Source organism: Ursus arctos, unplaced genomic scaffold, assembly GCF_023065955.2.
Source record: "Ursus arctos isolate Adak ecotype North America unplaced genomic scaffold, UrsArc2.0 scaffold_25, whole genome shotgun sequence".
NCBI lineage: Eukaryota > Metazoa > Chordata > Mammalia > Carnivora > Ursidae > Ursus > Ursus arctos.
Window position 1 is genome coordinate 39,817,962 of NW_026622930.1, and position 24,342 is coordinate 39,842,303.

General features: G+C 40.1%; 1 protein-coding gene across 9 annotated transcripts in view; it reads left to right on the forward strand.

Moving 5' to 3' along the window:
- The window catches only part of FRMD6 (FERM domain containing 6), a 235,910-nt gene that overhangs the window by 203,573 nt on the left and 7,995 nt on the right, over nt 1-24,342 (forward strand). For 5 of the 9 annotated variants that reach the window (XM_057318481.1, XM_026480397.4, XM_026480398.4 and 2 more), the window contains 10 exons: nt 1,272-1,362; nt 4,409-4,512; nt 5,768-5,844; nt 8,075-8,261; nt 11,440-11,595; nt 13,398-13,463; nt 14,326-14,394; nt 17,264-17,438; nt 21,711-22,046; nt 23,385-23,516. In XM_057318481.1, the coding sequence (XP_057174464.1) occupies nt 1,272-1,362; nt 4,409-4,512; nt 5,768-5,844; nt 8,075-8,261; nt 11,440-11,595; nt 13,398-13,463; nt 14,326-14,394; nt 17,264-17,438; nt 21,711-22,046; nt 23,385-23,516 (1,393 nt within the window). The remainder of the gene's footprint in view (nt 1-1,271; nt 1,363-4,408; nt 4,513-5,767; nt 5,845-8,074; nt 8,262-11,439; nt 11,596-13,397; nt 13,464-14,325; nt 14,395-17,263; nt 17,439-21,710; nt 22,047-23,384; nt 23,517-24,342) is intronic. The other 4 variants (XM_026480399.4, XM_048219930.2, XM_048219929.2 and 1 more) reach the window with 1 other exon arrangement.

Genomic DNA, 24,342 nt, shown 5'->3' on the forward strand with positions numbered 1-24,342 from the left:
TCAAATGCTGTTTTTATTAGAAAGTTCCATATGGAGTTTATTTTTAGATAATACTTTAATTTTTAATACCTCATACTCTATAGCACTTTTTAAAGCTCCATTGCTCCTGAAGATTAGAGAACTTGAAAAATTTCACAATCAGCTAAAATGTAGCCTTAAAGACTCATAATATGCAAATAAAAAACCCTCAAGCTTGTTTTCACAGCAGGTAAGACTTTGAAGCCGCAGCCTTACTTAATTACAGTTTTAAACAAGAACACTTACTTACTTGATAGTTGTTATAGAGTTTTATCAGTAGGTTCCAAATACTTGATTTAAACTAGCAGAACAATAATAAGTATATGGGATATATAATAGGGGTGTGTGTGTGTGTGTGTGTGTGTGTGTGTATGTGTATGAAGGAAATGTACAGCATTATTTGAATAGCAATTACACAGTTACAACATGGTATGTTTTATATATAGTTTGTGGTTTGGAATTTTTCTGTTAACTTTTTATCACATTTTATCTCAAGAGCTTTGTTTATGACATTTAAAAATACAGTCAAAACGAAAGATTAAAGGTGCCCTAGATGGTATGACATTTTAAGTCTCAAATTTATAGTGTATTAGTATATTAGACCATCAAGAAGAAAACCTTCCTTGTAAAGATACTTGTTTAATTCATGCTTTTGATAATCTGAACAGCCTGTTTTGGATACCTTCTGAAATATTTATCATGCACCATGGTTTTGGAATAAGGCCTTGTCCATATGTCATAAGATTTATGAGTCTTGTACAGGATAGTGTTGGTACCTTATTACCATTTTGTAAACATTTGTATTGTGATAATCATTATTGAAACACGGCACAGATTAAAGCAATTACCATGAACCAACAGTTGTTTTGCCAGTGTTGCTTGTTGTTTTAAGGCGTATAATTAGGGTGCATTAAATTGCCTGATTGTGGGGTGCCTGAGTGGCTTAGTCGGTCAAGTGTCTGACTCTTGGTTTCTGCTTGGGTCATGATCTCAGGGTCATGGGATTGAGCCTCATGTCAGACTCCAAGTTCAGCGTGGAGTCTGCTGGAGATTCCTTCCCATTCCCTCTCCCTCCCACTGTGCTACTCCCCCCAGTTGCATGCTCAGTCACTCTCTCTCTAAAATAAATAAATAAAATCTTCTAAAAAGTTTTTTAAAAAATAAATTGCCTGATTGTGGCTCAGCGTGTGGGCTTGGCTTACCTGCTATCTCAAATTGTGTTGTTTTGTTTTGTTTTGTTTTTTTCTCTACAGGTTAAAATTCTGTGTCACCAGTTGCTGGTCCAGGTGTGTGACCTACTCAGGCTAAAGGACTGTCACCTGTTTGGACTCAGTGTCATACAAAGTAGGTTTTAGTCCCATCTCTGACAGATTTAGCCAACTATTCCTGAGGAAATGATATTTTATAGCTGTAACTTAATTTGGGCATATTGTGATAATCCAATGTGTGGTTATCCAAATACCCATAAGCTGGTCATTATTTTTAGTCTAGTATTCATTTTTTAATCTTAACTGATGTGTATTTCTTTTAAGATTTAGAATTTTAGGCCATGTATTATAGTTTGAACTTAAAAATCAGTTCCTTTTTAAGAATCTAGATTTTGTGTTTGTTCTCTTCTGTTTTAATGAACCAAGCTTGATTTTTGTTTCCTTACACTCAGGGAGTAGCTGGAGCCGGTAGGAAATTATCTTGAATGCTTTTATAATTTCTTTTATAATTTTTAGGCATAAGAAAATTTAGGCATAAGAAAAATAACTCTATTCAAGTTCTCTTCCTGGTGACTATATAGTATAACAAAGTGACCTACTAATTTGCTCCTATTTTCTGTATTTCCCTCTTCACACCTTCTCTTTTTTCCAATTAGACTATGTGATGTGGAGGTAAGGGATCCGTTTCTTCTGTATATTTTATGTAAAGTTTTTCTCCACATAAAGGGCTCAATATAAGCCTGTTCCCCACCCCACCCAGGATTTACCTGCAACCTTCCTTATAAGCTTTTCCTTTCAAATCATGTTTTTAAATTTCTCTAGTCTTATGTCAAAAAACCTTTTGTATCTTTGTTCCTTTTTTCAAGAATACTTGTTTTGTGAAATGTGTTTAATTGTATTTTATACTTCTTTATCATATTCTACTACTGGAATTGGTTTAAATTTAAAGGCTCACAACATCTTGAGAATCTGGTTAGTACCATAAAGTGCTTAGATCTGCCAGGTTGGAAAGTGTATCACGATCAGCTGATAAACAAGGCCCTTCACCAAAATGTGAACCATTTTCAGTTGTCTTTTTAGGAGAGGCCGGAGAGCGTGGAGCAGGGAGCACCTCAGGAACCAATGAATCAACCATTTGCTCTTCAGTGCAAATAGTTCAAGCAATAAAAACACAAATGCTCAGCTCCATCCTTCTAGCAGTGCACCCCTCAGTCATTCTTTCAGTAAAGGACCCAGGAGAAATAAGATGCCGTATAGATTCTAAAAAATTTTTCCTTTATTCTAAACTCAAAGTTAATTCTTTTAATTCTACAGCTACAGCCAGACTGTTGATCTGTGTTGTTCAACAAGTCAGTCTAATAAAACCAGTTTACAGCTTCTTAGATTTCAAAATGAGAGTTTTTAAGATACCTTTATTAAAAGAGAGATTGTAGTGTGGTGAAAGAACATTGGAAGAGCAATCAGATGACCTGGTTCTAATTCTGGTTCTACCACTGGCTAGCTGTGTGGCTTTAGAAATACCACTTGACTTCTCTCGATTTCACTTTTCTCACATGTCAACTGGAAATTACTGCTTCACCTGCTCTGTCAGGTTTTGATACATGCTTTTGAATTCTTAAAATATAAAGTCACAAACTGTCAGATGGTAGAGCTATGGTAGTTTAAAAATATGTGCTGGTACTCAGTGATAAGTGCTGTTTATTATATTGCTTCCTTAGATGGCGACTCATCTGAACACAAATAATATTCACCAGAAGGGGTTGTCGGGTCTTGTTCATTTCATGTTAATTGGTAGCGTATGAGAGATGGGAGATAATTTAGTTGATCTGATAAGTAGATTTAAGTAGCACCCTTTTTTTGTCCGTGGGACCTCTTCCCTATCCCTTTCATTCAAATTGGTTGGCTTAATATGTCATTTATAAACAGAGTAGCTCTACCCTTCCTATTCTCTTATGGGTCTTTTTCAGTCATACCCCTCCCCCCCCCCCAGCATTCAGTCAGGAGTGACAGTGTGGTCAGGATCTACCCTTCCAGAGTGAGTACATTTTTATGCAGAGCTCTCCACAAGCATACTCCCTTAGTGATGGTTAGAGAAAAAGGAATAAACGTTTTTAAAAAAAGAGGCTTAAAACTTTGGGGGCCTAGGTGGCTCAGTCAGTTAAGCCGCCGACTCTTAGCTTTGGCTCAGGTCATGATATCACGGTTGTGGGATTGAGCCCTGTGTTGGGCTGCTGTATGCTTAACGGGGAGTCGGCTTCAGATTCTCTCTCCTCCCTCAACCCTATGCCCCCCCCCCCCCGCTTGCACATGCGAGTGCTCGCTCTCTAAAATAAATAAATAAAATCTTTAAAACTCTGTATGAGCTAGGAATGCTGAAGGCTTTTGTTGTGAAATATCTCTTTTTTAAAAGATTCTCTTCGGGAAATCTGAAAATTTTAATATTTTTTACCATCTTGTCTTCACATGTTTAGATAATTTTACATGGGTTTTTAGCAATCATAGTTTCTGTTCATCTTAAGAACATCATCCCCTTGAGGAAAACTTTGGCATTCTTTTTTTGTGTGAGATTCTTTTCCTCATTCCACAGGATCAGTCCCAAAGGCAGTGAGAGTAATGGCTTGCCCTTTTATCGGGCTGTGTTATATGTGGAGAACACAGAGAAGAAATAGTCTTAAAGGCTGTTGTTCACAAAGTGTGGGTCAGGCCCTCACTTGGAAATAGGCAGTTATCCTCAACATCCCCTAATTTCTTACATAGCTGTTAGGATGGTGTTTCTGCCCTGTTAATTATTCTGCACCTATGACGAGAGTTCTCTGTGAACTCAACAAAAGCGTGTTTCTCTAAGAGCAAGGAAGCCCACAGTGTTGGAAGTTTGTGCATTAGCGTGACCATAGAAACTAAGTAAAAACAGGAGGTGGAAGCTAATATTTCTTCTAAATATTACAGATTTTTAATAGTATGTGTTCTGTATGGCAAATGCAAAATAATTCATTAAAAATCTCATTACTGTCTAGCCAACCTTTTGTCTTTAAGTATCTTGTTGAGTTTTCATGGTACTTTGTGAATTCAGAACACATTCACAAATTTTGAGGCTTTTAAAAAAAAAACAAACCTGTTTTTGTGTATATTCTTTTCTTTTAAATCTTTTCTTTATCATCTTGTCTCCTTTTTTTAATGTGCAGATAATGAACATGTCTATATGGAGTTGTCACAAAAGCTGTATAAATATTGCCCAAAAGAATGGAAGAAGGAGGCCAGCAAGGTACGACAATACGAAGTCACTTGGGTGAGATTACATTTATAAGCAAAATTATTTTGATTTTTTTAAAAGGTTTATTTTAGCTAATATTAAAAAAATATTAAATTTAAAAATTTAATTCATGAAAATGTTATGAAGTAGAGAAGGGGAAGTAGAGAAGGGGAAAGGGAAATGAATTATAAGTTCCACAATGTCATGTTAATGAAGTGTTAATAGTTTATTGCATACAACAATAGATTTTAGATATCTGCTTAAATAGGGGTGCCTGGGTGGCTTAGTTAGTTAAGTGTCTGCCTTAGGCTCAAGTCATGATCCCAGTGTCCAGGGAGCCCCAAGTCGGGCTCCTTGCTTAGCAAGGAGCCTGCTTCTCCCTTTCCCTCTGCCTGCCACTTCCCCTGCTTGTACTCTCTCTCTCTGTCAAATAAATAAATACAATCTTTTTTAAAAAAAAAAAGATATCTGCTTAAATAGTGTTGGATAATAACTTTTTAGTGATTTTGGGATAATGCTTTGAAATGAAAACCATGAAAAAAATACTTACTCCTCTTTTGTGGCTCTATTAGCTGTCAACACTGATGTTCTAGAAGTTATTCATAATTTTTGAATCTACTTTTACTATACTTACCTTTGATACTTTGTTACTTTATTGTACTGGCGGTGCCTTTATTTAGTAAACATCAATTCCATTTACAAGGGAGATCACTCACAGGGAATTTACCTAGTGTTTCCAGGATCACCCTAGTAAATCAGGAATAAATCCCTAGTGTCTAATCCTAGATCCTCCAATTTGTATTTTAAGAGTTCTTGGAATAAACGGGAAGGCTACTTGAAAGCCAGCTACAAAGTAAGGCACATTAAAGTCTAAATAAACAAACAACATATTAGAATTCGGTATGTGGAATGTCCGAGGAACAAGAGAACATTTGTAATGAAGAGCAAATGGTCACCACAGGGGATAGAGCTGAGAGAGGAGCTGGATCTCAACTAGAAATTTCCACTGGTATTTATTTTTATCTTCCCTTATGTTGTCATTGGCATTACCGTGAATGAGTATCAGATACATGATGCTGCTTTATAACTTCCCAGTTTTGCATGAACTTGGTATCCATAAGGGACAATTGTCTGCCCTCTGCCAGCTACCACCACCCTGCCCCCATCAGAAGTAGATAAAACCTTTTAAGATTTAAAAACTATCTTGTAAATAATGATATTTTTTTGCTTTTGAAACCCCTTTTTGTAGTAACTAAAAATAGCTTGCTTTTTATATGTGTCTTTATTTTAGGGTATTGACCAGTTTGGACCTCCTATGATCATTCACTTCCGTGTGCAGTACTATGTGGAAAATGGCAGATTGATCAGGTAAGAGGACAGGCATTCTAAACCTTTACTTTCCCATAGCGCTCACCTTCGTGTTTGTTTGTTTCCACCTGCTATGATATAGATTCCAAAAGAGCAAGGATTTTTTAAAAAAATCTTTTTGTACGCTCATGTATCCTCAGTTCCTAGAACCGAGGTTCAGTAGACACTCAATAAATATTTGTTGAATAATGAATGAATGAATGATAATGTTAGATTGTTGATGAAAATGTTAACAGTATCACTGCCTTACATTTTCTGTACTCCATGTTTTCGATAACAGATCAGTCAACAAAAAGATATTTCATTCAAGAAGGAACTAGCATTTTTGTGAAGAATAGAGAAACTAATTAAAGGATTATATTCTTTTCTGGCGGTAGGGTGGGGAGTAGTAGGACAAGCAAGCAAGAACTCTCTCCTATAAAAATGCATGGTGTTTATACAGCCTGGTTTTCTTTCCACCTTCGGGGTCTTGCTTCTGTTCTTGGCAGTAGCTTTAAAGCTAAGATTACACCCAGTGGAGCTATCCTGTGAGAATCTTAGGTGCGGTTTGGCAAGGGCAGGTAATTGATTCTTTTTCTGGAGGTGGGTGCAGGAACAATACTGTGCTTGTGATACAGACTCAGAATTTACCATCTCAGAAGCTCGGTTTGTCATTTGTATAGGAGGATTCAGTGCCAGAAAACGTTCAGAGGTTTGTTGGCTGATAGGAAATACTAGAAATGTGAACTCTGTTTTACTTATTTACTTTTAAACTCTGAGAAACCGCATGTAAAAGAGACAAAGATAGATTTGGCAAATGAGTTATATGTGAGGTTCACTCTTAATATTTGTATTATTGCCATATGTAAATTTAAAAGTAAAAAACATTAGCCCATAAATAATTTTTTTAAAAGGCAAAGAAACTTTTTTAGTTATTCCGAGTTTGTGTAAAATTTTTCCTCAACTTACCTACTAAGTATGGAATGTGCTGAAAAGAAGCAAAATATATTATTTAGCCACTAATTAACCCCCTGGGACTAATGAAAGTTTAATTCATCCATGTACTTCTGTTCTTTTCCCCAGGGATAAACTAGTCCAAACACTGTGTGGTCAGCATTATAAAAAGAAGTGCTCTGAAAAATATTCTGTCCCAAGGGGGAAAAAATTACATAAATGCCTTATTTTTACTCTTCCTACTTAAACACCATCTTAGTTGAAATCAACTCATGTTTTTATTGTCATAAGCTAATGAGCTGTGAATCTCAGGTAAACATTCGACCTAAAATAATAGGAAGGCAAAGAAACTCGAAAATACACACACACACACACACACACACACACACACATACACACACACACACACACACACACACACACACACGGTCTTTTTTTTCTCTTGCATTTTTGCTTTGATCACAAAGGCGTCCCATTTGCCTGTGACATTTTTTGGAGCTTGATCCTGTTTTCCCCTAGTCAGCACTTCTTACTCAATGTATTTAATGGGAACTATATTTATTTCTGGCCTCAACAGATTGTAATGAGTGTGTTATTACTATTTCCATTTGTGAGCAGTATCGTGATTGTCGTAACATGTGCGTATAAAACCACACCCATAAAGTCACATCCACTTAAAATAAAAGATTTAAGGCAAGCTTTTTTTTTTTCCAGTTCATTCATTCTGAAAAAGAAAAAAAAAAAAACACTATAATTAAAAATTTTTTTAGCGGGCATATAAACAGAAATATTTTTAAAAGGGCCTAGGGTATTTGTAAACCAAACCAAAACAGAACAGCAAACTACTAGAGCCAGGATTGTCCCCTCAGATTCGTCCTTGTTTATAGCATATGTGCAGCATTTTTGCAGCAAAATAATTTTAATGCAGACAACAAATGCCTAGGCTTCTATACTAATCCTTGTTCAATGAAATGTTTACCATATTGGAGTGGAATGATTCAGACCTTGTTTCCATTCTCTGAATGAATCAAATGTTATAGGCCTGAGGAAATGGTATGTTTGCTGTTGGGTAGTCTGACTTGGAGTTCTGCCTCCCTGTGACCTGGGTGAGGCAGCAATCAGGTATTAGCTACAACCCTCCCCCCCTCTTTTCAAGGAGTTGGTGGGGGGGAGGGAGGACGAGGGAGAAGAAACAGAAGAGCTCTTGTCACCAGATGGATAGCAGGATTTGGGTTCTGTTTACATGCCATCGGATTGTTCCATCAAATGTGAGTTCTGTTTTCTTTTATTTTCCTAGTGACAGAGCCGCAAGATACTATTATTACTGGCACCTGAGAAAACAAGTGCTTCATTCTCAGTGTGTGCTCCGAGAAGAGGCCTATTTCCTGCTGGCAGCCTTTGCCCTGCAGGCTGATCTTGGGAACTTCAAAAGGAATAAGCACTATGGAAAATACTTTGAGCCAGAGGCTTACTTCCCGTCCTGGGTAGGCACTGTTTTCAAATTTTAAAGTGTTTTCTCTAGCACATTTCTAGTTCATTATGCTGCTACTCATGTTGCTGCAAGAAATGGGAACCCAGATGTTTGTGGCCAGTAAAATCTTTCATGATGCCCAAATATCAACTTAACGCTCAGAGCACTGTACGCGTGCTCTCGATATATTTGATCTGCTCCTGATAGTTAATGGGGAAGAGGATTGCTCTCCGTCCTAAATATGGTGCGGCTTGGAAGTTGCCGGCCTTCTTTTGGCATTTGCTTGTCTTTACTTTCTTATTTCTTATTCGAGCATCATTTTCTTCCCTTTGGAGGGAGAAAGACATTACTCTTTAAAAGGTAAGGTCATTTACAACTTTTCTTGTATTGAGAAAACAAATATAAGTAAACTCCTTGCTCTGACCGCTATCTCCTCCACTCCCAAGAGAGGAACCATGCTGTTACTTCAGCAAAAAAATTTAGGTTATTCCAGCATGAACTGTCTCATCTGTCCTTTCTCCACACAACCTTGCCCCTGTATGTGCCTACCCTTCCTCCAGGTCTCCGCTGTCACTTGCCTCTCTCCCACCCACATTGCCACACCACAAGCCTCTACTCACACGAACTTCTTCAGTCAGAACAGACACGGCACATTTGTGTTGCCCCACCTCATCCTCAGGGAAGAAAGGAAAAAGGGAAAGAAGACCTACCACTCTCACCTTCCCTTCTCAGGAAAGCTGCTTCAAAAAATAACGTATATTTGATTTTTTACCATTGGTTTTTTACCTTTGATTTATTTCCCAAGCGAACTCCCGAGCATGCTTCCATCTGCCTTCTTTTCTGACCACTCCACTCGTGGCGCTGTCCCTGAGGTCACCAGTGACCTTGAGATTGCCAGATCCAGTGGACACTTTCCCCTTCTTTTCTCGGCTGCATCGGACACGTAAGCACTCTCATCTTGGGAGATCTCATCCAAACGAGTGCTTTTTAACAACCACTTCCGTGCTGGCGACGCCCAAACCTGTTTCTCCCCCCTGTGACCGTTAGATAGCTGGTCACCCATAGGCACCTCAAACTCAGAATGCACCAAATCAAAGTCATCTTCCCCCCTCGTTCTATGTATTCCTTCCTCTGTGTTCCTAGTCTCTGATAGTGGCCCTGCCATCCACCCAGTCACTTGAGAGTCGTACAGAACTCTCCCCATCACCGTTCTTTCTCCCTGCCCTAGCCAGGCAACTGGAACATCCGGTAACATAAAACACTTGATCACCCATCACCCGGCTTAAGAAATAAAATTCTCTTGACTTTTTGCTGTGGTTGACTTCCTAAATGTTTATCGTGTGCCCAACCCATTGTTCCATCTCCCAGGTTCCAGCTCTTGACAGTGCTCAGCAGCACTCCTGTGGGGCTTGTCTTTGCTTCAGTCTTTACAGCTTGCAGATGAGTTGATTTTGCTTCTGATTTAAACCTTCAGGGGCTCCCCTGTCACCTGCAGAGTGAAAGCCAGGCTGTCAAGCATGACCGAGGAACTTTCCGGGACCTGATCTCTCTCTGCCAGTATTTCCATCTTCCTCTCTGGTGGTCCTGCGCCTTGAATTTGATGCTCTGACAACATCCAGCAATTCCTGTATCTCCACACGTCCTGTGGTGTTTCATGCTCTTCCTTCCACAGTTCCTTCAGCCAGTGAAACCCCTCTCCGTGTTTGACCTGGCTAACTTCTGTTCATCCTCCAAGACTCTGCTCAGCTGTCGTTTCTTCTGGGCAGACTGCCTAGCCCCCTCCTCTGGGGTCTGTAAGACCCTCGACATAGTGTTTTACAACTCTTTTTCGAATGATCTGTTTATCTTTTGCCTCCAGTAAACTGTTTTTGAGTATATTCTAAAGGACAGGCACAAATGTCACTTTTCTGTTTCTTCAGCATTTCACATTGAGGTGCCCCATATAAGTTTTTGTGGACGGACTGACAGTGCTTCAGTTGTTAAAGAGAAACCACAAAAGGTGTCAAACTTTTACACATTAGTGTCTGTGGAACCCAAATTAGCCCATATTACATTCCCTAATTGTTGTCAGGTACTCACTGAATCTTGGTCCTTTAAATCCGAGCTCCCCGTCAGGGTGCCATAGCCTCCAAAGTGCTGAGATCCGAGTTTCTTCAATCCCAAAGATTGAAGGCACCTACTTCAGTGCCCTTACAAATACTATTTTCTGGGTGTTCTTTGACCTGAGAAAGTTTGATAAATGCTCACTTAGGTGATCTCCATGTAAAAGTCTAGAAGTAAAAATCTGTAACTTTGAGTTCTCAGTGAAACTTCTTAAGTGGCCAGTAATTGATAGTGTTTAATTCAATAGGAAGAAACACAATGTCAGTATCTATAAAAACATTTTCAAACTAAAAATTCTTTAATTTATTTATTCTGACGATTTTAAGCACTACTCTTTTTGCTCTCCTTGCATAATTCTTTCCATATTTTATAATTCTAATGAAACCAGCTAAGACTTTGAACTAATCAGCACCTTTCTCTTAGCCTGCAGCTGCTGGCTACTATGTATTTGGGGCATTGAAAGGCTCAGGCTACTGTCCCATGAAAACCTGAGCCACGGTGAATTGCAATGAATGCTTGAATGAAATTGGTTTCTCACAAGTATTCAAATAGAGTGTTCATATCAGCCTTTTATGCAAAAACCAAAGCTGTTTCAGAGAATTCCTCCCCGTCTCTTGCCTTCTTTGGATTAACATTTAGAACCTCCCACTCTGTGGCTGTAATTTTAGAAGAGTTAAGTAGGATCCGGACCCTGAAGATGTGTTGACAGTGTATTTCATGGAACCAGTCATTTTGCAAGTATAAACACTGATGTGTACAACATTTTGCAAGTTTGCATGGTTTTCTTTTTTTTTTCCTCTTGGTGAGTTTAAAGCCCGGAGAACATATTTTTCTCGTTTCTTGTGATTTTTCTTCTCAGATATGCAGTACTACAGCTAAATTGACTTTGTGTCTTCTAGTATTAGCTGATTCAGCCTAGTAACATAACAGATGGTGAAAACAGAATAAAAGGAGGAAATTTCCTACTGGAAGTTAGCCGGTTTGCACGGCCTATTTTAGGTTCTTGTCCTTTTATCATTTTGGGGATGAGGGTAGAACTTCCATCCCCCCAACAAATGTTGCATTGCATACCCATTGTATTCCAACAGGTTGTTTCCAAGAGAGGGAAGGACTACATCCTGAAGCACATTCCAAACATGCACAAAGATCAGTTTGCACTGACAGCTTCCGAGGCTCATCTGAAATACATCAAAGAGGCCGTCCGGCTGGACGATGTTGCCGTGCATTACTACAGATTGTACAAGGTACAAAACTGTAGCGTGTCTGCAGCTTCTGAGAAAGAAATACCTTTCTTGATTAGAAGAAGTTTTTATTAAGATTTGTCATTTCATTTTTTAACAGGCTTTTTATTTTTAATTTCTTTTTTAGATTTATTTATTTGAGAGAGCAAGTGCACGGGTGCACAGGCGGGGGTGGGGAGGCAGAGGGAGAGGGGGAGAGAGAATCCCAAGCAAGACTCCACCTAGGCGGGGCTGGATCTCATGACCCTGAGATCTCAACCTGAGCTGAAACCAAGAGTTGGGCACTTAAGCGACTGCGCCACCTAGGTGCCCCATTAAAGGGCTTTAAAAAAAAAAAAGTTTCATGTGAACTGTTACCGTAGGTCAGTCTTGGAGTTAATGATGCTTCTCCTCAGGCCTCAGAGCATGATGGAGTCTTTCTTTAATGGTTCTGATATTGAGATAACAAGTGGCTTCATATCGTGAATCTGGCTTTTCAGTGATTATGAAATAGTTACTTTTCTTTTTTCCAAATCTGCATGTCTGCTTTGGAAATAAAGTAGACAGGGGACAGGAAACATTCTGGGAAAAGAAACTTGTCCCTTTCTCAGTAACGCACAGCTTGTGCCTGCCCAGCCAGCATTTTTATAAGCAGCCTTATTTCAGGAAGCAATCAGAATAGCCTTGAAGAGGAAATTGACCTAAACTCAGTGATAGATTGGTTTCTCCTGTTAAATCTATACTGTATGTACCTTTCTTGATGTAAAAACATATTAGTTGGAAAAAACAGCCCAAATAGTGAAAATAGGCCATGTCTTGTCTTTACTATGCCAGAGGAGGATTGCATTTTCTAAACATAGTTCTTCCCATGTTCGTGGGAGAACTGGCACTAAACATACTCACTTATTTTTATTGAGGAAGCTCATAATGGAAATATTTTAGTTACTTAGTAATTTTATGTATCTTCTGTTTTGAACTTCATACATTATATCCCGTTATTACAGATAAGCACTTAGAAGACATGGCCCAATTTCCGAGTACATTTAAAATTCAGAGAACATTTCAGGAATTTTTTCCCATATGTTCATTATACTTTATTTTTTATAGTTTATGGTTTAGCTGGTAGAATGGATATCATATTATATGCAACTGATGAATCACTGAACTCTACCTCCAAAACTAATATTACAATATATGTTAATTAATTGAATTTAAATAAAGTTAAAAAAAAGAATATATCGTATTGGCAAGTGATAATTGAATTTCTTAGAAATTAAGTATTTTCTTTCCAAACAAACTGAATATAAAGCCTTTAAATAAAGCCTTTTATCCTCATGAGATAACAGCCTAAAATATTTAGGCTTGCCTCTGATTTTGGCTTTAGAGCTGGAGAGTTAACACAGTTTGAAACCTATAAAATCTAGTGCATCTCAGAATATAGCTATGACATTATATTCAACATTCTAACATCTGAGAAAAGGTAGAAAGCTAAAAAAAAAAAAAAAACATAGGCAACAAGAATAGTCTTGTTTATCAGAGTTTTCAATAATGTAAATATTTAGAATATTGTCAGATACGGGTATATGTAATATAGTGAAAATACTAATGATTTGAAATCTCAATGGTTTAAAAAGTAGAATATACCATTATTGATTTAATATGTACTCATGATTTTCTTAAAGCTTGTAGTAAAGTACAATAAGCAAAGTTATTTTAAGTCAGAAACTTTCTAATCCTGGGATTTCTCCTCCTGTTTTTCCTCTTTGGTGCTTAATTGTCCATTATACAAGGAAAGCATACTTTTTCATATGGCTTTATTTCTATAGGATAAAAGGGAAATTGAAGCTTCTCTAACCCTTGGATTGACCATGCGGGGAATACAGATTTTTCAGGTTAGTAAATGAGAAAAAGCGTCACATGGTATCTACTATGTCTACATTGACAGTGCTCCTGCCTGGTCCTTTTATAGGTTCACTGGTTCATTTCTGGCCATTGATCGGTCATTACTTCCTATTTGTCTAGTACAGATATGGATGATGTAGGATAGATGAAGTGGTACAGTCCAAACCTCGACAATAATAGGTCCTCCACAACAGAAAATAATAAGCCAAAGATTGGCTCAGTTTCATCACTAATAGATCATTAATATCCAGACATTCTTCTCTGTGGTTGTTGATTTTAAATATTCTCTTTTATCATCTGGAGCATTATAACTGTGTAAAGAAAAAAATGACATGTTAATACAGTGCCAGACCAGACATTTTAATTTCCATTACACTTTTCTGATAACGCCTGTCCCTTGAATAAGTAATAACTGTCATGTTTTTGCAAGTGGGATAGTATTATAGTACAGCCATCAACAGGGGAGAAAGAATGCCTCTTTCTGTTGAGACCAAGGAGAATATAACGATCTCTTATCTTTGATTTAGGCAAATATCCACTTATGAAATTCTAAGTGCCTTATCTCATCTCTTGAATGCCCGAGTCTTGGACTTTTTATTTAAATTTAGGGAAAGGCTCAAAGGGAAAAGATTGCCTTGAAAGGCCAGTTAATGCAGTCACTCAGGAACCCAAAGCTACAGTCTTGTATCACTAATCTTTTAATTACTGTCTGAACATCTCCAAAAGGAGTTGAGGACTCCTTTCAGATTCTAAATACTGTACTTTAGTTTTCCAGGAGAGAAGTTAGAGCCATTATGGAGTGTCTGGCATTTTCCTCCGTAACTCTGTATGCATTATAATTTTTTTCCACAGAATTTAGATGAAGAGAAACAATTACTTTATGATTTCCCCTGGACAAATGTTGGAAAGTTGGTGTTTGTGGTAAGTTTAAAATAACTGACTAAAGAAAAATTGCACAGTTTGTTTTTGTGGATTTTTGTTGTTCCCTCTTTTGTTTTGTTTTTAAGAATAATATTGTCCCAGGCACAAAAGTTGGTATTTTTTAAAAAGTTGAAAAAGAAGACAACTAGCTTTCTTATATTCTTATTGTATGTGCTTTAGTCCTTGCCACTCATCCGTAGTGAATGTAAAATTAAAGAATCTTCTAGCAAAAGAAATTACTAATTTTAATTTGTGGGTCCGGTCCCACTACACTATCCTAAGTTACTCTAGTTACAGAAGAAATATAGTGGAGGGGCGCCTGGGTGGCACAGCGGTTGAGCGTCTGCCTTCGGCTCAGGGCGTGATCCCGGCGTTGTGGGATCGAGCCCCACATCAGGCTCCTCCGCTGGGAGCCTGCTTCTTCCTCTCCCACTCCCCCTGCTTGTGTTCCCTCTCTCGCTGGCTGTCTCTATCCTGTCGAATAAATAAATAAAATCTTTAAAAAAAAAAAAAAAGAAATACAGTGGAGGAATGTACAAGATGTGTTTATCAAACAGAATTCTTTTTAAAAGCAAAGGGATCAGAAAACAGAAAGCCATAATCACAGGATAAATTACTCATAGCATTGGGGTTGGCCAGTGCTTTTTGGAAATTACTTCTTTTGAGCAGAGAATAAAGAGTGATATAACAAGATGTTTCTGTTAATATCTAACTCTTTGAAACTCATCATTATAAAGAAAGGTCTACAGTTCTTAATAGGAAAAATGCTGTTATTTTTAGAATATTGAGAATAGTATCCTTTTTTTGTTGTAAGAGCAAATTCGTGATTTTTCCCAGCTGTTTCTCTGTCTTGCCAGCTATATCTGGTTTTTGGTAGGGTTCAAAGAATTACAGTTAATAATATGTATATCTAGTGGTCATTAAAATCCATACTTTCTCTTTGTTCAGAAATTGTTGGAAAAAATGCACAAAGAAAGGAGGAAAATAAAAATTTGTACACATGTGCTTCTCTCCCCTAAGGAAGATGGCCTATATAAATAAAGGGCCGTATTGCCAAATAGTTTGGGCACTGACTCCACACTGCCCTGTGAAGTCAAAAGACCTGTTCCTGACTTTACATTATTTTAATTAGTTGGGCACAGTTCAATCTGATTCCACTTTACTCAGACATCAAATGGGGCCTGACCTGCCTCCTCCTCACTTGCTCTCTCTCTTCCAGGCCCTTTGTGAAAGGATCTGAGTGATATGAAAATGAGCGAATTATTATGCTAGTTGTCCCTGTCATGTCCCAAATTGAGTAGTAATAAAATGCGTTCATGAAATTGGGTGTTTTGAGGGTCCTGGACTCAGTGGTTCCTGAATTTAGTTGTGCATCAACCTCATCTGAGTAGCTTGTTTAAGATAAAGATTTCTGGGCCTTGTCCTCCTCCCCTAAGAGATTTTTGATTCAGTGGGTGTGGGTTGGGGACCAGGCATCTATTCTGATGAATTTCCCAGGTGATTCTTCTCACAGCCAGCCCAGTCCTACCCAAGTTGTAGGACCTTGAGCAAGTTACTTAACCTGTGTGCCTTGGTTTCTTTGTTCCCAACTGGTGATAATTGGTCCTCCCCCATAGGCTTATTGTGAGGATTAAATGAGTTAATACCTGCCTAGTGCTCATTAAGTGGCATTTATTACCATCCTAGCATTGGGATCCTCTGGCGGTTCCTTTAAAATGAAAAGTGGAGGGGTGAAAACTCCATCCCCAACTGAGATACACAAAGCCATATTGTTTTGTGTCGACTTTAAGTGTGTAGTTAGAAGACGCCTCCCTCTTTGCTTTACTTCTCCCCTCTGGCTGAGAATTGTTATGTCTGGAATATTCCTTTTGCAGTCCTGCTGCCATATTCATTAATAGGAGAGGTGAAGGAATTTATAATATCCCATAACTATAAGAATCTTTGCCAAACTCTCACCCTCAACTTATGTTAATGAACTTTATGTTAATGATCCCAGGCTTAAAGAATGAGATTTCTTATATCTCGACTGACAGAGATAATTACACTACTTTTATCTCTTCCTTTCTCTTTCTCTCTTTCCTGTCTCATCCCTCCAATTGTCCCTCTAGCTTCCATCTCCCTCATTTTCCCCCCCAAGACGCTGTATGCCCAACATGGGGTTTGAACCCATAATCCTGAGATCAAGAGTTACATGCTCTACTGACTGAGTCAGCCAGGTGCCCCCCAGACTCCCTCTTTGATCCAGCTAAAGAAGTTTCTCCATTTTTTTTCTTAACCCTAAATAGGAATTTGTAGTGTTTGCTATCATAACTCCTTATTTCCTCCCTGGAGTTTATCACAAACTATAGTTATTTTATGTGTTTATGTACCGTCTCTCCCACCAGAGTATATCTCTATGAAGGTGGGGACCTTGTCTGTCCTGTTCACTGTCATTTTCTCAGTGACTCGCACAGTGTTTGGTACATAGTGTTTAACAAATATTTGAATGCATTATGCTTCTAGAATTTGTCATCTTGTTTGCTAAATTAGGGTGTTGGAATTCTATTTGAAGATGCTTTCATGATGGGCCCTTCTCTTTTCCATTGTATAAATGGCCCGACTAGCCAGAGAAACCGAAGATACTCCTCGACCATCATACCCAGTCAGTGTTTACCAGAAGACCCTGGCTAGACACTTCCTGAATTTTTAGTAAACTTTGTCCTATGACATTTTTGAATGGAAAAACTATTTGTCTCTTAGTGAATTTTGAATGGAGCTTTCTACGTTTATTTCTGAGTCTGTAGTTTTCCTCACTAAAAAGACAATGAAGAGGACCTTGGCAAATTAGAGACTTCTCTTCCCAAATCTGATTCATGCTTTTGCTCCACAGGGTAAGAAATTTGAGATTTTGCCAGATGGCTTGCCCTCCGCCAGGAAGCTCATCTACTACACGGGGTGCCCCATGCGCTCCCGACACCTCCTGCAACTCCTGAGCAACAGCCACCGTCTCTACATGAATCTGCAGCCTGTGTTGCGTCACATCCGGAAGCTGGAGGAAAATGAAGGTAAGGCGGAGTCTTGGGTGGGGCAGCAAATGGTGCCTTTGCCACCTGTGGCCCCTTACTCTTTGGAGCCCTGGAGAATAGGATCTGAGGGTTGAGCCTCCAGATTCCGAGCAGCATTCCTGTTTCCATCTCATCACTGTCCTGGAAGACCAGGGATGGCCTTGAGGCCCAGCAGCCGTAGCACCTGTCCAGAAAACCTGAGGTTATCCCCGTCATTCAGCTGTCCCTGAGTACGGTCTGTCAAGTTTCCCCACACTTGTCTTGAGGATCCTTACAGAAAGCCACCGCATGAAGGTGCAGGCCATTTATCTGCAACTCAGAGCACCTTGGAATCGAATTTTTTCCAGCGCAGTTATTCCTTAGATTAGAGTGACAATAAAGGCGGGTGACAGAAATGTCTCTAGTCTCTCTTATAGACTGCCAGGAGGCCCCCACATCTAGGTGAGCAGGAATGACAAAGGAGAAAGAAGTTTTCACTTGAGGATTTTATCAGAAGTCCTGTGGGAGCTTTGCTCAGACACAGAATAGAGCAATCCATTTGGGGCCCCTGAAAAGGGGGATGAGTCATTGTAAGGAAGAGGAAGGCAGCAGTCGTCAGCTCTACATTAACCTGATGGTTAGCCCTTTATCTTGAGCTGTGGCACCGCAGAGGGACTCCATTTAGCACACTCCAGCTTCTAATCCCCCAAAAGTGCTACTTTGCATATTTCCCTACTTTAATGTCTTCGGTTTGTTTTGCAAATTCACATTGTAGTAATTCTTACAAATCAATTAGATTAGATTTAGGATATCTGCATGAACATTTGGATGCAGATTCATATCTTGGGTCATGTCTGAAACAAATTTTGACCTCTGGGACCCCACCTTTCCCACAGAAACCAGGCAAATACCTGTCCTCTTAGCAAAAAACCTTACTGAAGTTTGCACATCTGATCAGTTTCTCTCAATAGCTATCTCTCACTAAATGAGATGCAGTTTGGAGATGCCATTGCATTTTAAGCAGCCGTTAGAACATGAATCATTCCCCACTGTGTGCCAGCAAGCTGCTTCTGTCTTTGGAGAGAGTTGACATAACTGCCAGGTGTACTGGCTTCCTCTGCTGACACACTGCCAGTTCCTCCCCACGACGACTCGTCGGCATAACAGATCCATCTCTGCAAGGCTGGCGTGAATATCGGGAATGAAGATGGGACGGAAGCACCAAGGAAACTTGTAAGAGTAGGTGGCCTCGGTGTAGAGCCCGTCATTTGCCAAATTAGCCACATTCCCAAATGATCAGCTTATAGAGCCATGAGAAGTTTATTCCAGGAGCTTTGCATTTTAGTAAATTCTTGTTTAGATGACCTTAAGGGGAGCCCTTTAGAGCCTGAGAGAATTCATGAACTTCCTTTATAGGTTCTAAGGTAAAATTATGAAGAATTTTCAGTTCTTAGAGGGCAGCGTTTTGTCTCTTACCATACATAGTACCAAGTGCATTTGGTGGCTTACATGAGGAGGGCAATGAAGGAATGATACCAGGGTGTAAATTGGATTTTTTATTTGGATAAGTGTAGATAGATTTGAGGGGACATCTCTCTTTTTCTTCTAAAGAAAACATGCTTAGTTTCTTCTACTTAGAGATTCTTCTAGATCTAAAGAAAGCCTGAACTGTGTTTCTCTGGGCCAGCCTTGGCCTGACTCCATCTATCTCATCCATACTTAAGAGCTTCATCATTTTTACAAGAAAGTTCTTTTCTCAGCGTTGGTTTAGCGTAACAAATGAACAAACAAAAAATCCAACACAAAAAGAGACTGTATTTTCCTTTCTGGAAAGGAAAGTCACCTTGTCTGAAACACTCTTTTAGCATTTTATGGTAGAAAATGATCACAAAAATTCTTCCATAGCGTTAAAAGAGAAGTGAAAAAAATGCTTTTGTCACGAAAAAGGTTTTTCAACCCAACTTTATTCAAGAGTTGGACTTATTGGGGCGCCTGGGTGGCACAGCGGTTAAACGTCTGCCTTCGGCTCAGGGCGTGATCCTAGCGTTCTGGGATCGAGCCCCACATCAGGCTCCTCCGCTATGAGCCCACTTCTTCCTCTCCCACTCCCCCTGCTTGTGTTCCCTCTCTAGCTGGCTGTCTCTATCTCTGTCGAATAAATAAATAAAATCTTTAAAAAAAAAAAAAAAAGAGTTGGACTTATTCTTAGGTCTTATGTCAAGAGGTCACACTGACTGCATTCTGTTCCAAAACCATGTGTAAAAAGCTTTGTGGTCTCTGGGCTTTTACAACAGAGGGAATACAAAGAACATCAACATATTGATTACTAAGGAGGTGAGAGGTTGCGTTTTGTAGGTCGTAGAATAAATTTCAGAATTACGTAAACATTTCCTTCAGTTTATAACTGAGTGGTGTGACACTTCTTAAATGTTTGCACTGGCTCTCAGTGATTCGGCCCTAAGCAGGGAACACTGGCCAGCCACATAGAACACCAAGGCTGCTCTGACACGTTGACAGGAAGTAGATTTATGCTAGGCTCCTATGAGGCAGAGAACAGGTTGGCAAGTGCTTATCTTCTGGTATACTCATGAATATAGAGTAACTGTAAGTGACTCTGCACATGCTGGCTAGTGTTGGAAGCAAAAGGGCTGTTTGTAAAAAGGTAGAAAAGCTTTTAAGTAATTAGGTCCATAATTCCCAATTGTCTTAGAACTCCAGAACCCTAAAGAATTGTTTAGAAAACCATTCTCTCTTTGCTTTCCACCTTCCAAGTGCCCCATGGCTATTTTGAAACTGCAGTGACTAGAAATTGTATGAGAATTTTGCAAACGCCTTTAGCTCTCCATCTTCATCTCAACCGCTGTCGCCTTCTGGAAAGAGGAATCTTTAGAACCCAGTCTAGCTCTAAAAGATGGATGGTAGATGGTGCACATGAGCTTGGCTCAGATGTGTGTGCTGGGCTCTGGTATCCAGCCCCTGCTTTCTGTGTGGCTACGCTTACTCACTGTTGTGGTGCAGACTATTCCTTAGCATTGATATGAATGGCTGGAGCACAAAAATGCACACATAGCCTTCTGCAAGCATTTTTTGCACTTTGCTTCCTGGAAAGTTCATCTTCTCTTTCTGCTGATGCTCCTTCCCTCTCTGGGGAGCCCGTGGTGATTACACTTCAGAGTTGGATTTGGACATCAGGAATGCAAGTGTTTTCACTTACCCAAGGAATAAGACAATTACAAATCCATCCATAGGCCCCTGAGAACCCAATTAGTCTACAAGTTAGCAATTTCTGAAATCATATCAATTTAACATTTCCCAAGTGCATTCTCTATCTTTAACATTGTTCTAATGTGTTATTTCTCATTGGTATTAAAAATACAAAGAATCTAAACTACTCTGTTTTAAAATTCTGACCTGTAACACAAAGGTATTACTGTACACCTGCAACTCCGTTGTGATTTGGTGCTTTAATGTAACGGTTAGTTAAGCATTTGATAAAAGGGACTTTCTAATATGTCTTTGTGTTAAAGAATGGCGCTGACCTATGAAAGAACAGTTTAATCAGTCAGAGGCCACGCAGGTATAAATCATCAAACCAGTAGTGATTATTATGTTTTCTAAATAGATAACAAAGCCTCACTAGTTCACTCCAAATGGAGAAAAGGAGTCTTCATTAATGAAAAACTAAATTTTAGAAGTCTTTGGAAGAAACTTGCAGAAGAATAGTTTTATTTTAAATTATATTCAGCAGTCAGAACTAAACTAATAATGGGCCAAATTGAATAAATAAAATCAATGGCAATTAGTATAATTATATTTCTTAAACAGTTTTCTATAGCAGTGCTTCTGAAATTATTATAAAATTTCTAATCCATTGTGGACTGCTACTTCTGCATAATACAAAATCATAATAGTGGCTGTCATGGTGATGTCCCATCTCTCTAAAAATGTCTGGGTATTGATTTCCACTTACTGAACCCATGTCACTGTGGACCAATAGCAGTTTGCAGGCAAGAGATGGTCTGGCGACTCTACGCAGAAGAGCACTTTTCTACAGTTTTGAAGCTTTAAAATTCTTGGAGTAGTTTAAGTACTCCCTCAAGTCTGTTGTCCTGGTTTTTATTCATTTGCCGTCTTCTTAAGTTGAGCTCCTGTCACAATCCTCACCACTCTCCAACCCCTAGATTCTGGGTGTGGAAGTGCCCTGCTCCTTAGCCTGCTGACTCACTTAAGGTAGCCGGCCGTTCCTTCTGTCTCGGTTGACTGTAATGTCGTGCTGTGCTCCTCACCACGTAGAGAAGAAGCAGTACCGGGAGTCCTACATCAGTGACAGCCTGGACCTCGACGTGGACCAGCTGGAAAAGCGTTCCCGGGCCAGCGGGAGCAGCACGGGCAGCGTGAAGCACAAACGCCTGTCCCGTCACTCCACCGCCAGCCACAGCAGTTCCCACACCTCGGGCATCGAGGCGGACACCAAGCCCCGGGACACGGGGCCGGAGGATGGCTACTCCGGCAGCGCCATCCACCGCAAGCTGAAAACCTGCAGCTCCATGACCAGCCACGGCAGCTCCCACACCTCGGGCGTGGAGAGCAGCGGCAAGGACCGGCTGGAAGAGGACTCGCAGGATGACGGTAACCCGCTCCCGGGCCTTTCCCAGCTCCTAGCGCTGCCCCGCGGGCTCTGGCCTCCTCCTTTGTCTTGCCTAGTTCTCAAGTACAAGTTCTGGAGAATTGATGTGTGGACCGCAACTAGGAAGTGCTAGTAGAGAAGAAGGGTCTTGCAGCTCCCCCTGTGATTCGGTGGAGCTGCTTGTGTGGTAAAGAAAGCATTCCTCTCGTGGTGATCTTTGCGGCCACGGGCTTGAATGCTAGTGGATTCTGAGTCCTAGCGGTCGCTGTGACGTAGAGTAGAGGTCAGTCAGCCTTGCAGTGCTCATGTCTGCATTTCCAAGTCCCAGATTAAATAGGCATTGGTTAGGACAGCAGACTAGATGCAATGATAGTGACAGAAAGGTCTTCAACTTTTTGCAGGAAAAAAAAAAGATTTGAGCCCAGGCTATTGGTTATTTAGTATTTCTTAAATTCCTCCTATGCAGCTGGAACTCTGGAAATATAATAGAAAGTTAACACCTGACTGCTTAACTCTGTGTTAAGGAGATAAAACCAGACCTCCAGCCTGTATCAGCCAAACTTAGCCTATGTGTGCATCTTTTTTATTATTAATTTTCTGCCTCAAGTGCTATAGCATTCAGGTTTGGGGAAAAGATACTGACTTCATTGAGGAAAACTGCAGCACATTTGCTTGGTTTGGTTACTTAGAATTCATGTGGGTCTCAAATGAAGTCCCTTAAATGCCCTGCGAGTAGCCAGCTATGGGAAATGGGGACCTTCGCGAACTACTCATTGTGCTCTGGCCTTAGGCAAACAGCCCATCAGCCTCAGTTTACCCTTTATCATCTCAGCATGGTGGTGTAGCTCTTTCCTTCTTTCTTTTTTCTTTTAAGATTTTACTTATTACTTATTTTGGAGCGAGTGTGCAAGCATGAGCATGTGCAAAGGGTGGAGCAGAGGGAGAGGAACAAGCAGACTCTGTGCTGAGCACAGACCCTGATGCGGGGCTTGATCTCACAACCCTGACATCATGACCTGAGCAGAAATCAAGAGTCAGACAGTTAACTGACTGAGCCACCCAAGCACCCTGTTCTCTTTCTTTCTTTCTCAAAGAGTAAAGAATAATTGACAATCAAAACGTGGCATGAGAAGACATGTAGATAACACAGCAATCCTGTGAAAGAAGAGAACGAATACATCTAGTTGAGAATTGTCCCTGGAGTCTCCTATTGTAGATTCTCATTAGCGGATCTATTTTAAAATATGGATAATCACATAGCCTCCCTCAAAGAACGGCTATGAATTCTGGTGTCCGTTTCCCTTCACATCCCCAAATGTCTTTTCCTTCTTCTGTGTCAGAAATAGAGATGCTGGTCGATGACCCCAGGGACCTGGAGCATATGAATGAAGAGTCTCTGGACGTCAGCCCAGACATGTGCATCTATATCACCGAGGACATGCTCATGTCGCGGAAGCTGAATGGACACTCTGGTGAGCTCTTATGGAAGTTCTTCTCCTTAAGTAGGGGACTGTCCCAGGCTGAGAAGCAGGTGCCTCAGGAAATAGAAGGGTTGAGGTGGGGCTCTAGATCAGACAGGAATGGAATCAGAGCCTTTCCAAGTCAGCACCGCGGGCTGCAGGCTTGACTGTCTTCTGAGGAAGAAAGGGAAAGGAAGGGGAAGAGCACCTAGAATTGGGAATTAGCTTCTTCTACCCCATGCGCTGGACAAAGTGGTAAAGTAGTTTTCTCTGTGCTGTTGTTGTTTTGCTGTTGTAACCAATAATCAGAGAATCCTGTAATACATCTAGAAGGGGCCTCAAGACCTTTTTGCAGATGAGAAATCCTGTAGATTAGGGGGACAAATGCTATGTGGCTAGAAACAGAGGTCAAGTCTCTGGGTTTGTTTTGTATTGTTTTTCCTGCTATATCATACTGGGTGTGGGAGTCTGCAGGAAAAAGTGTCAAAAAAGTTTGACATAAAAAGACACTTACTAAATTCCATATTCAGTTAACTCTATTAGAAAACATGCATTCACTGTAACCCTAGTAGAGGGTTACATAATATCTCTTTCTACCAAGTGAAAGATGTTACCCCAGAAGGAACTGCACTCTGGGTTTTGTTTTTAAGCCTCAGTCCCTCCTCACGGCTCTTGTCACATTTCAGGAATTGGTCTCCGTTCTGTACAAAAACACCTGTTAGCAGTCGGCAGTGTGGACATGGCGCAGGCGCCTCCTGCTCCGCCGTGTCGGGTGGAAGACCTCGTTTACGACTGGGGGGACCTGCAGGGGCTTTGTCAAGACCCACAGTCTCTGATA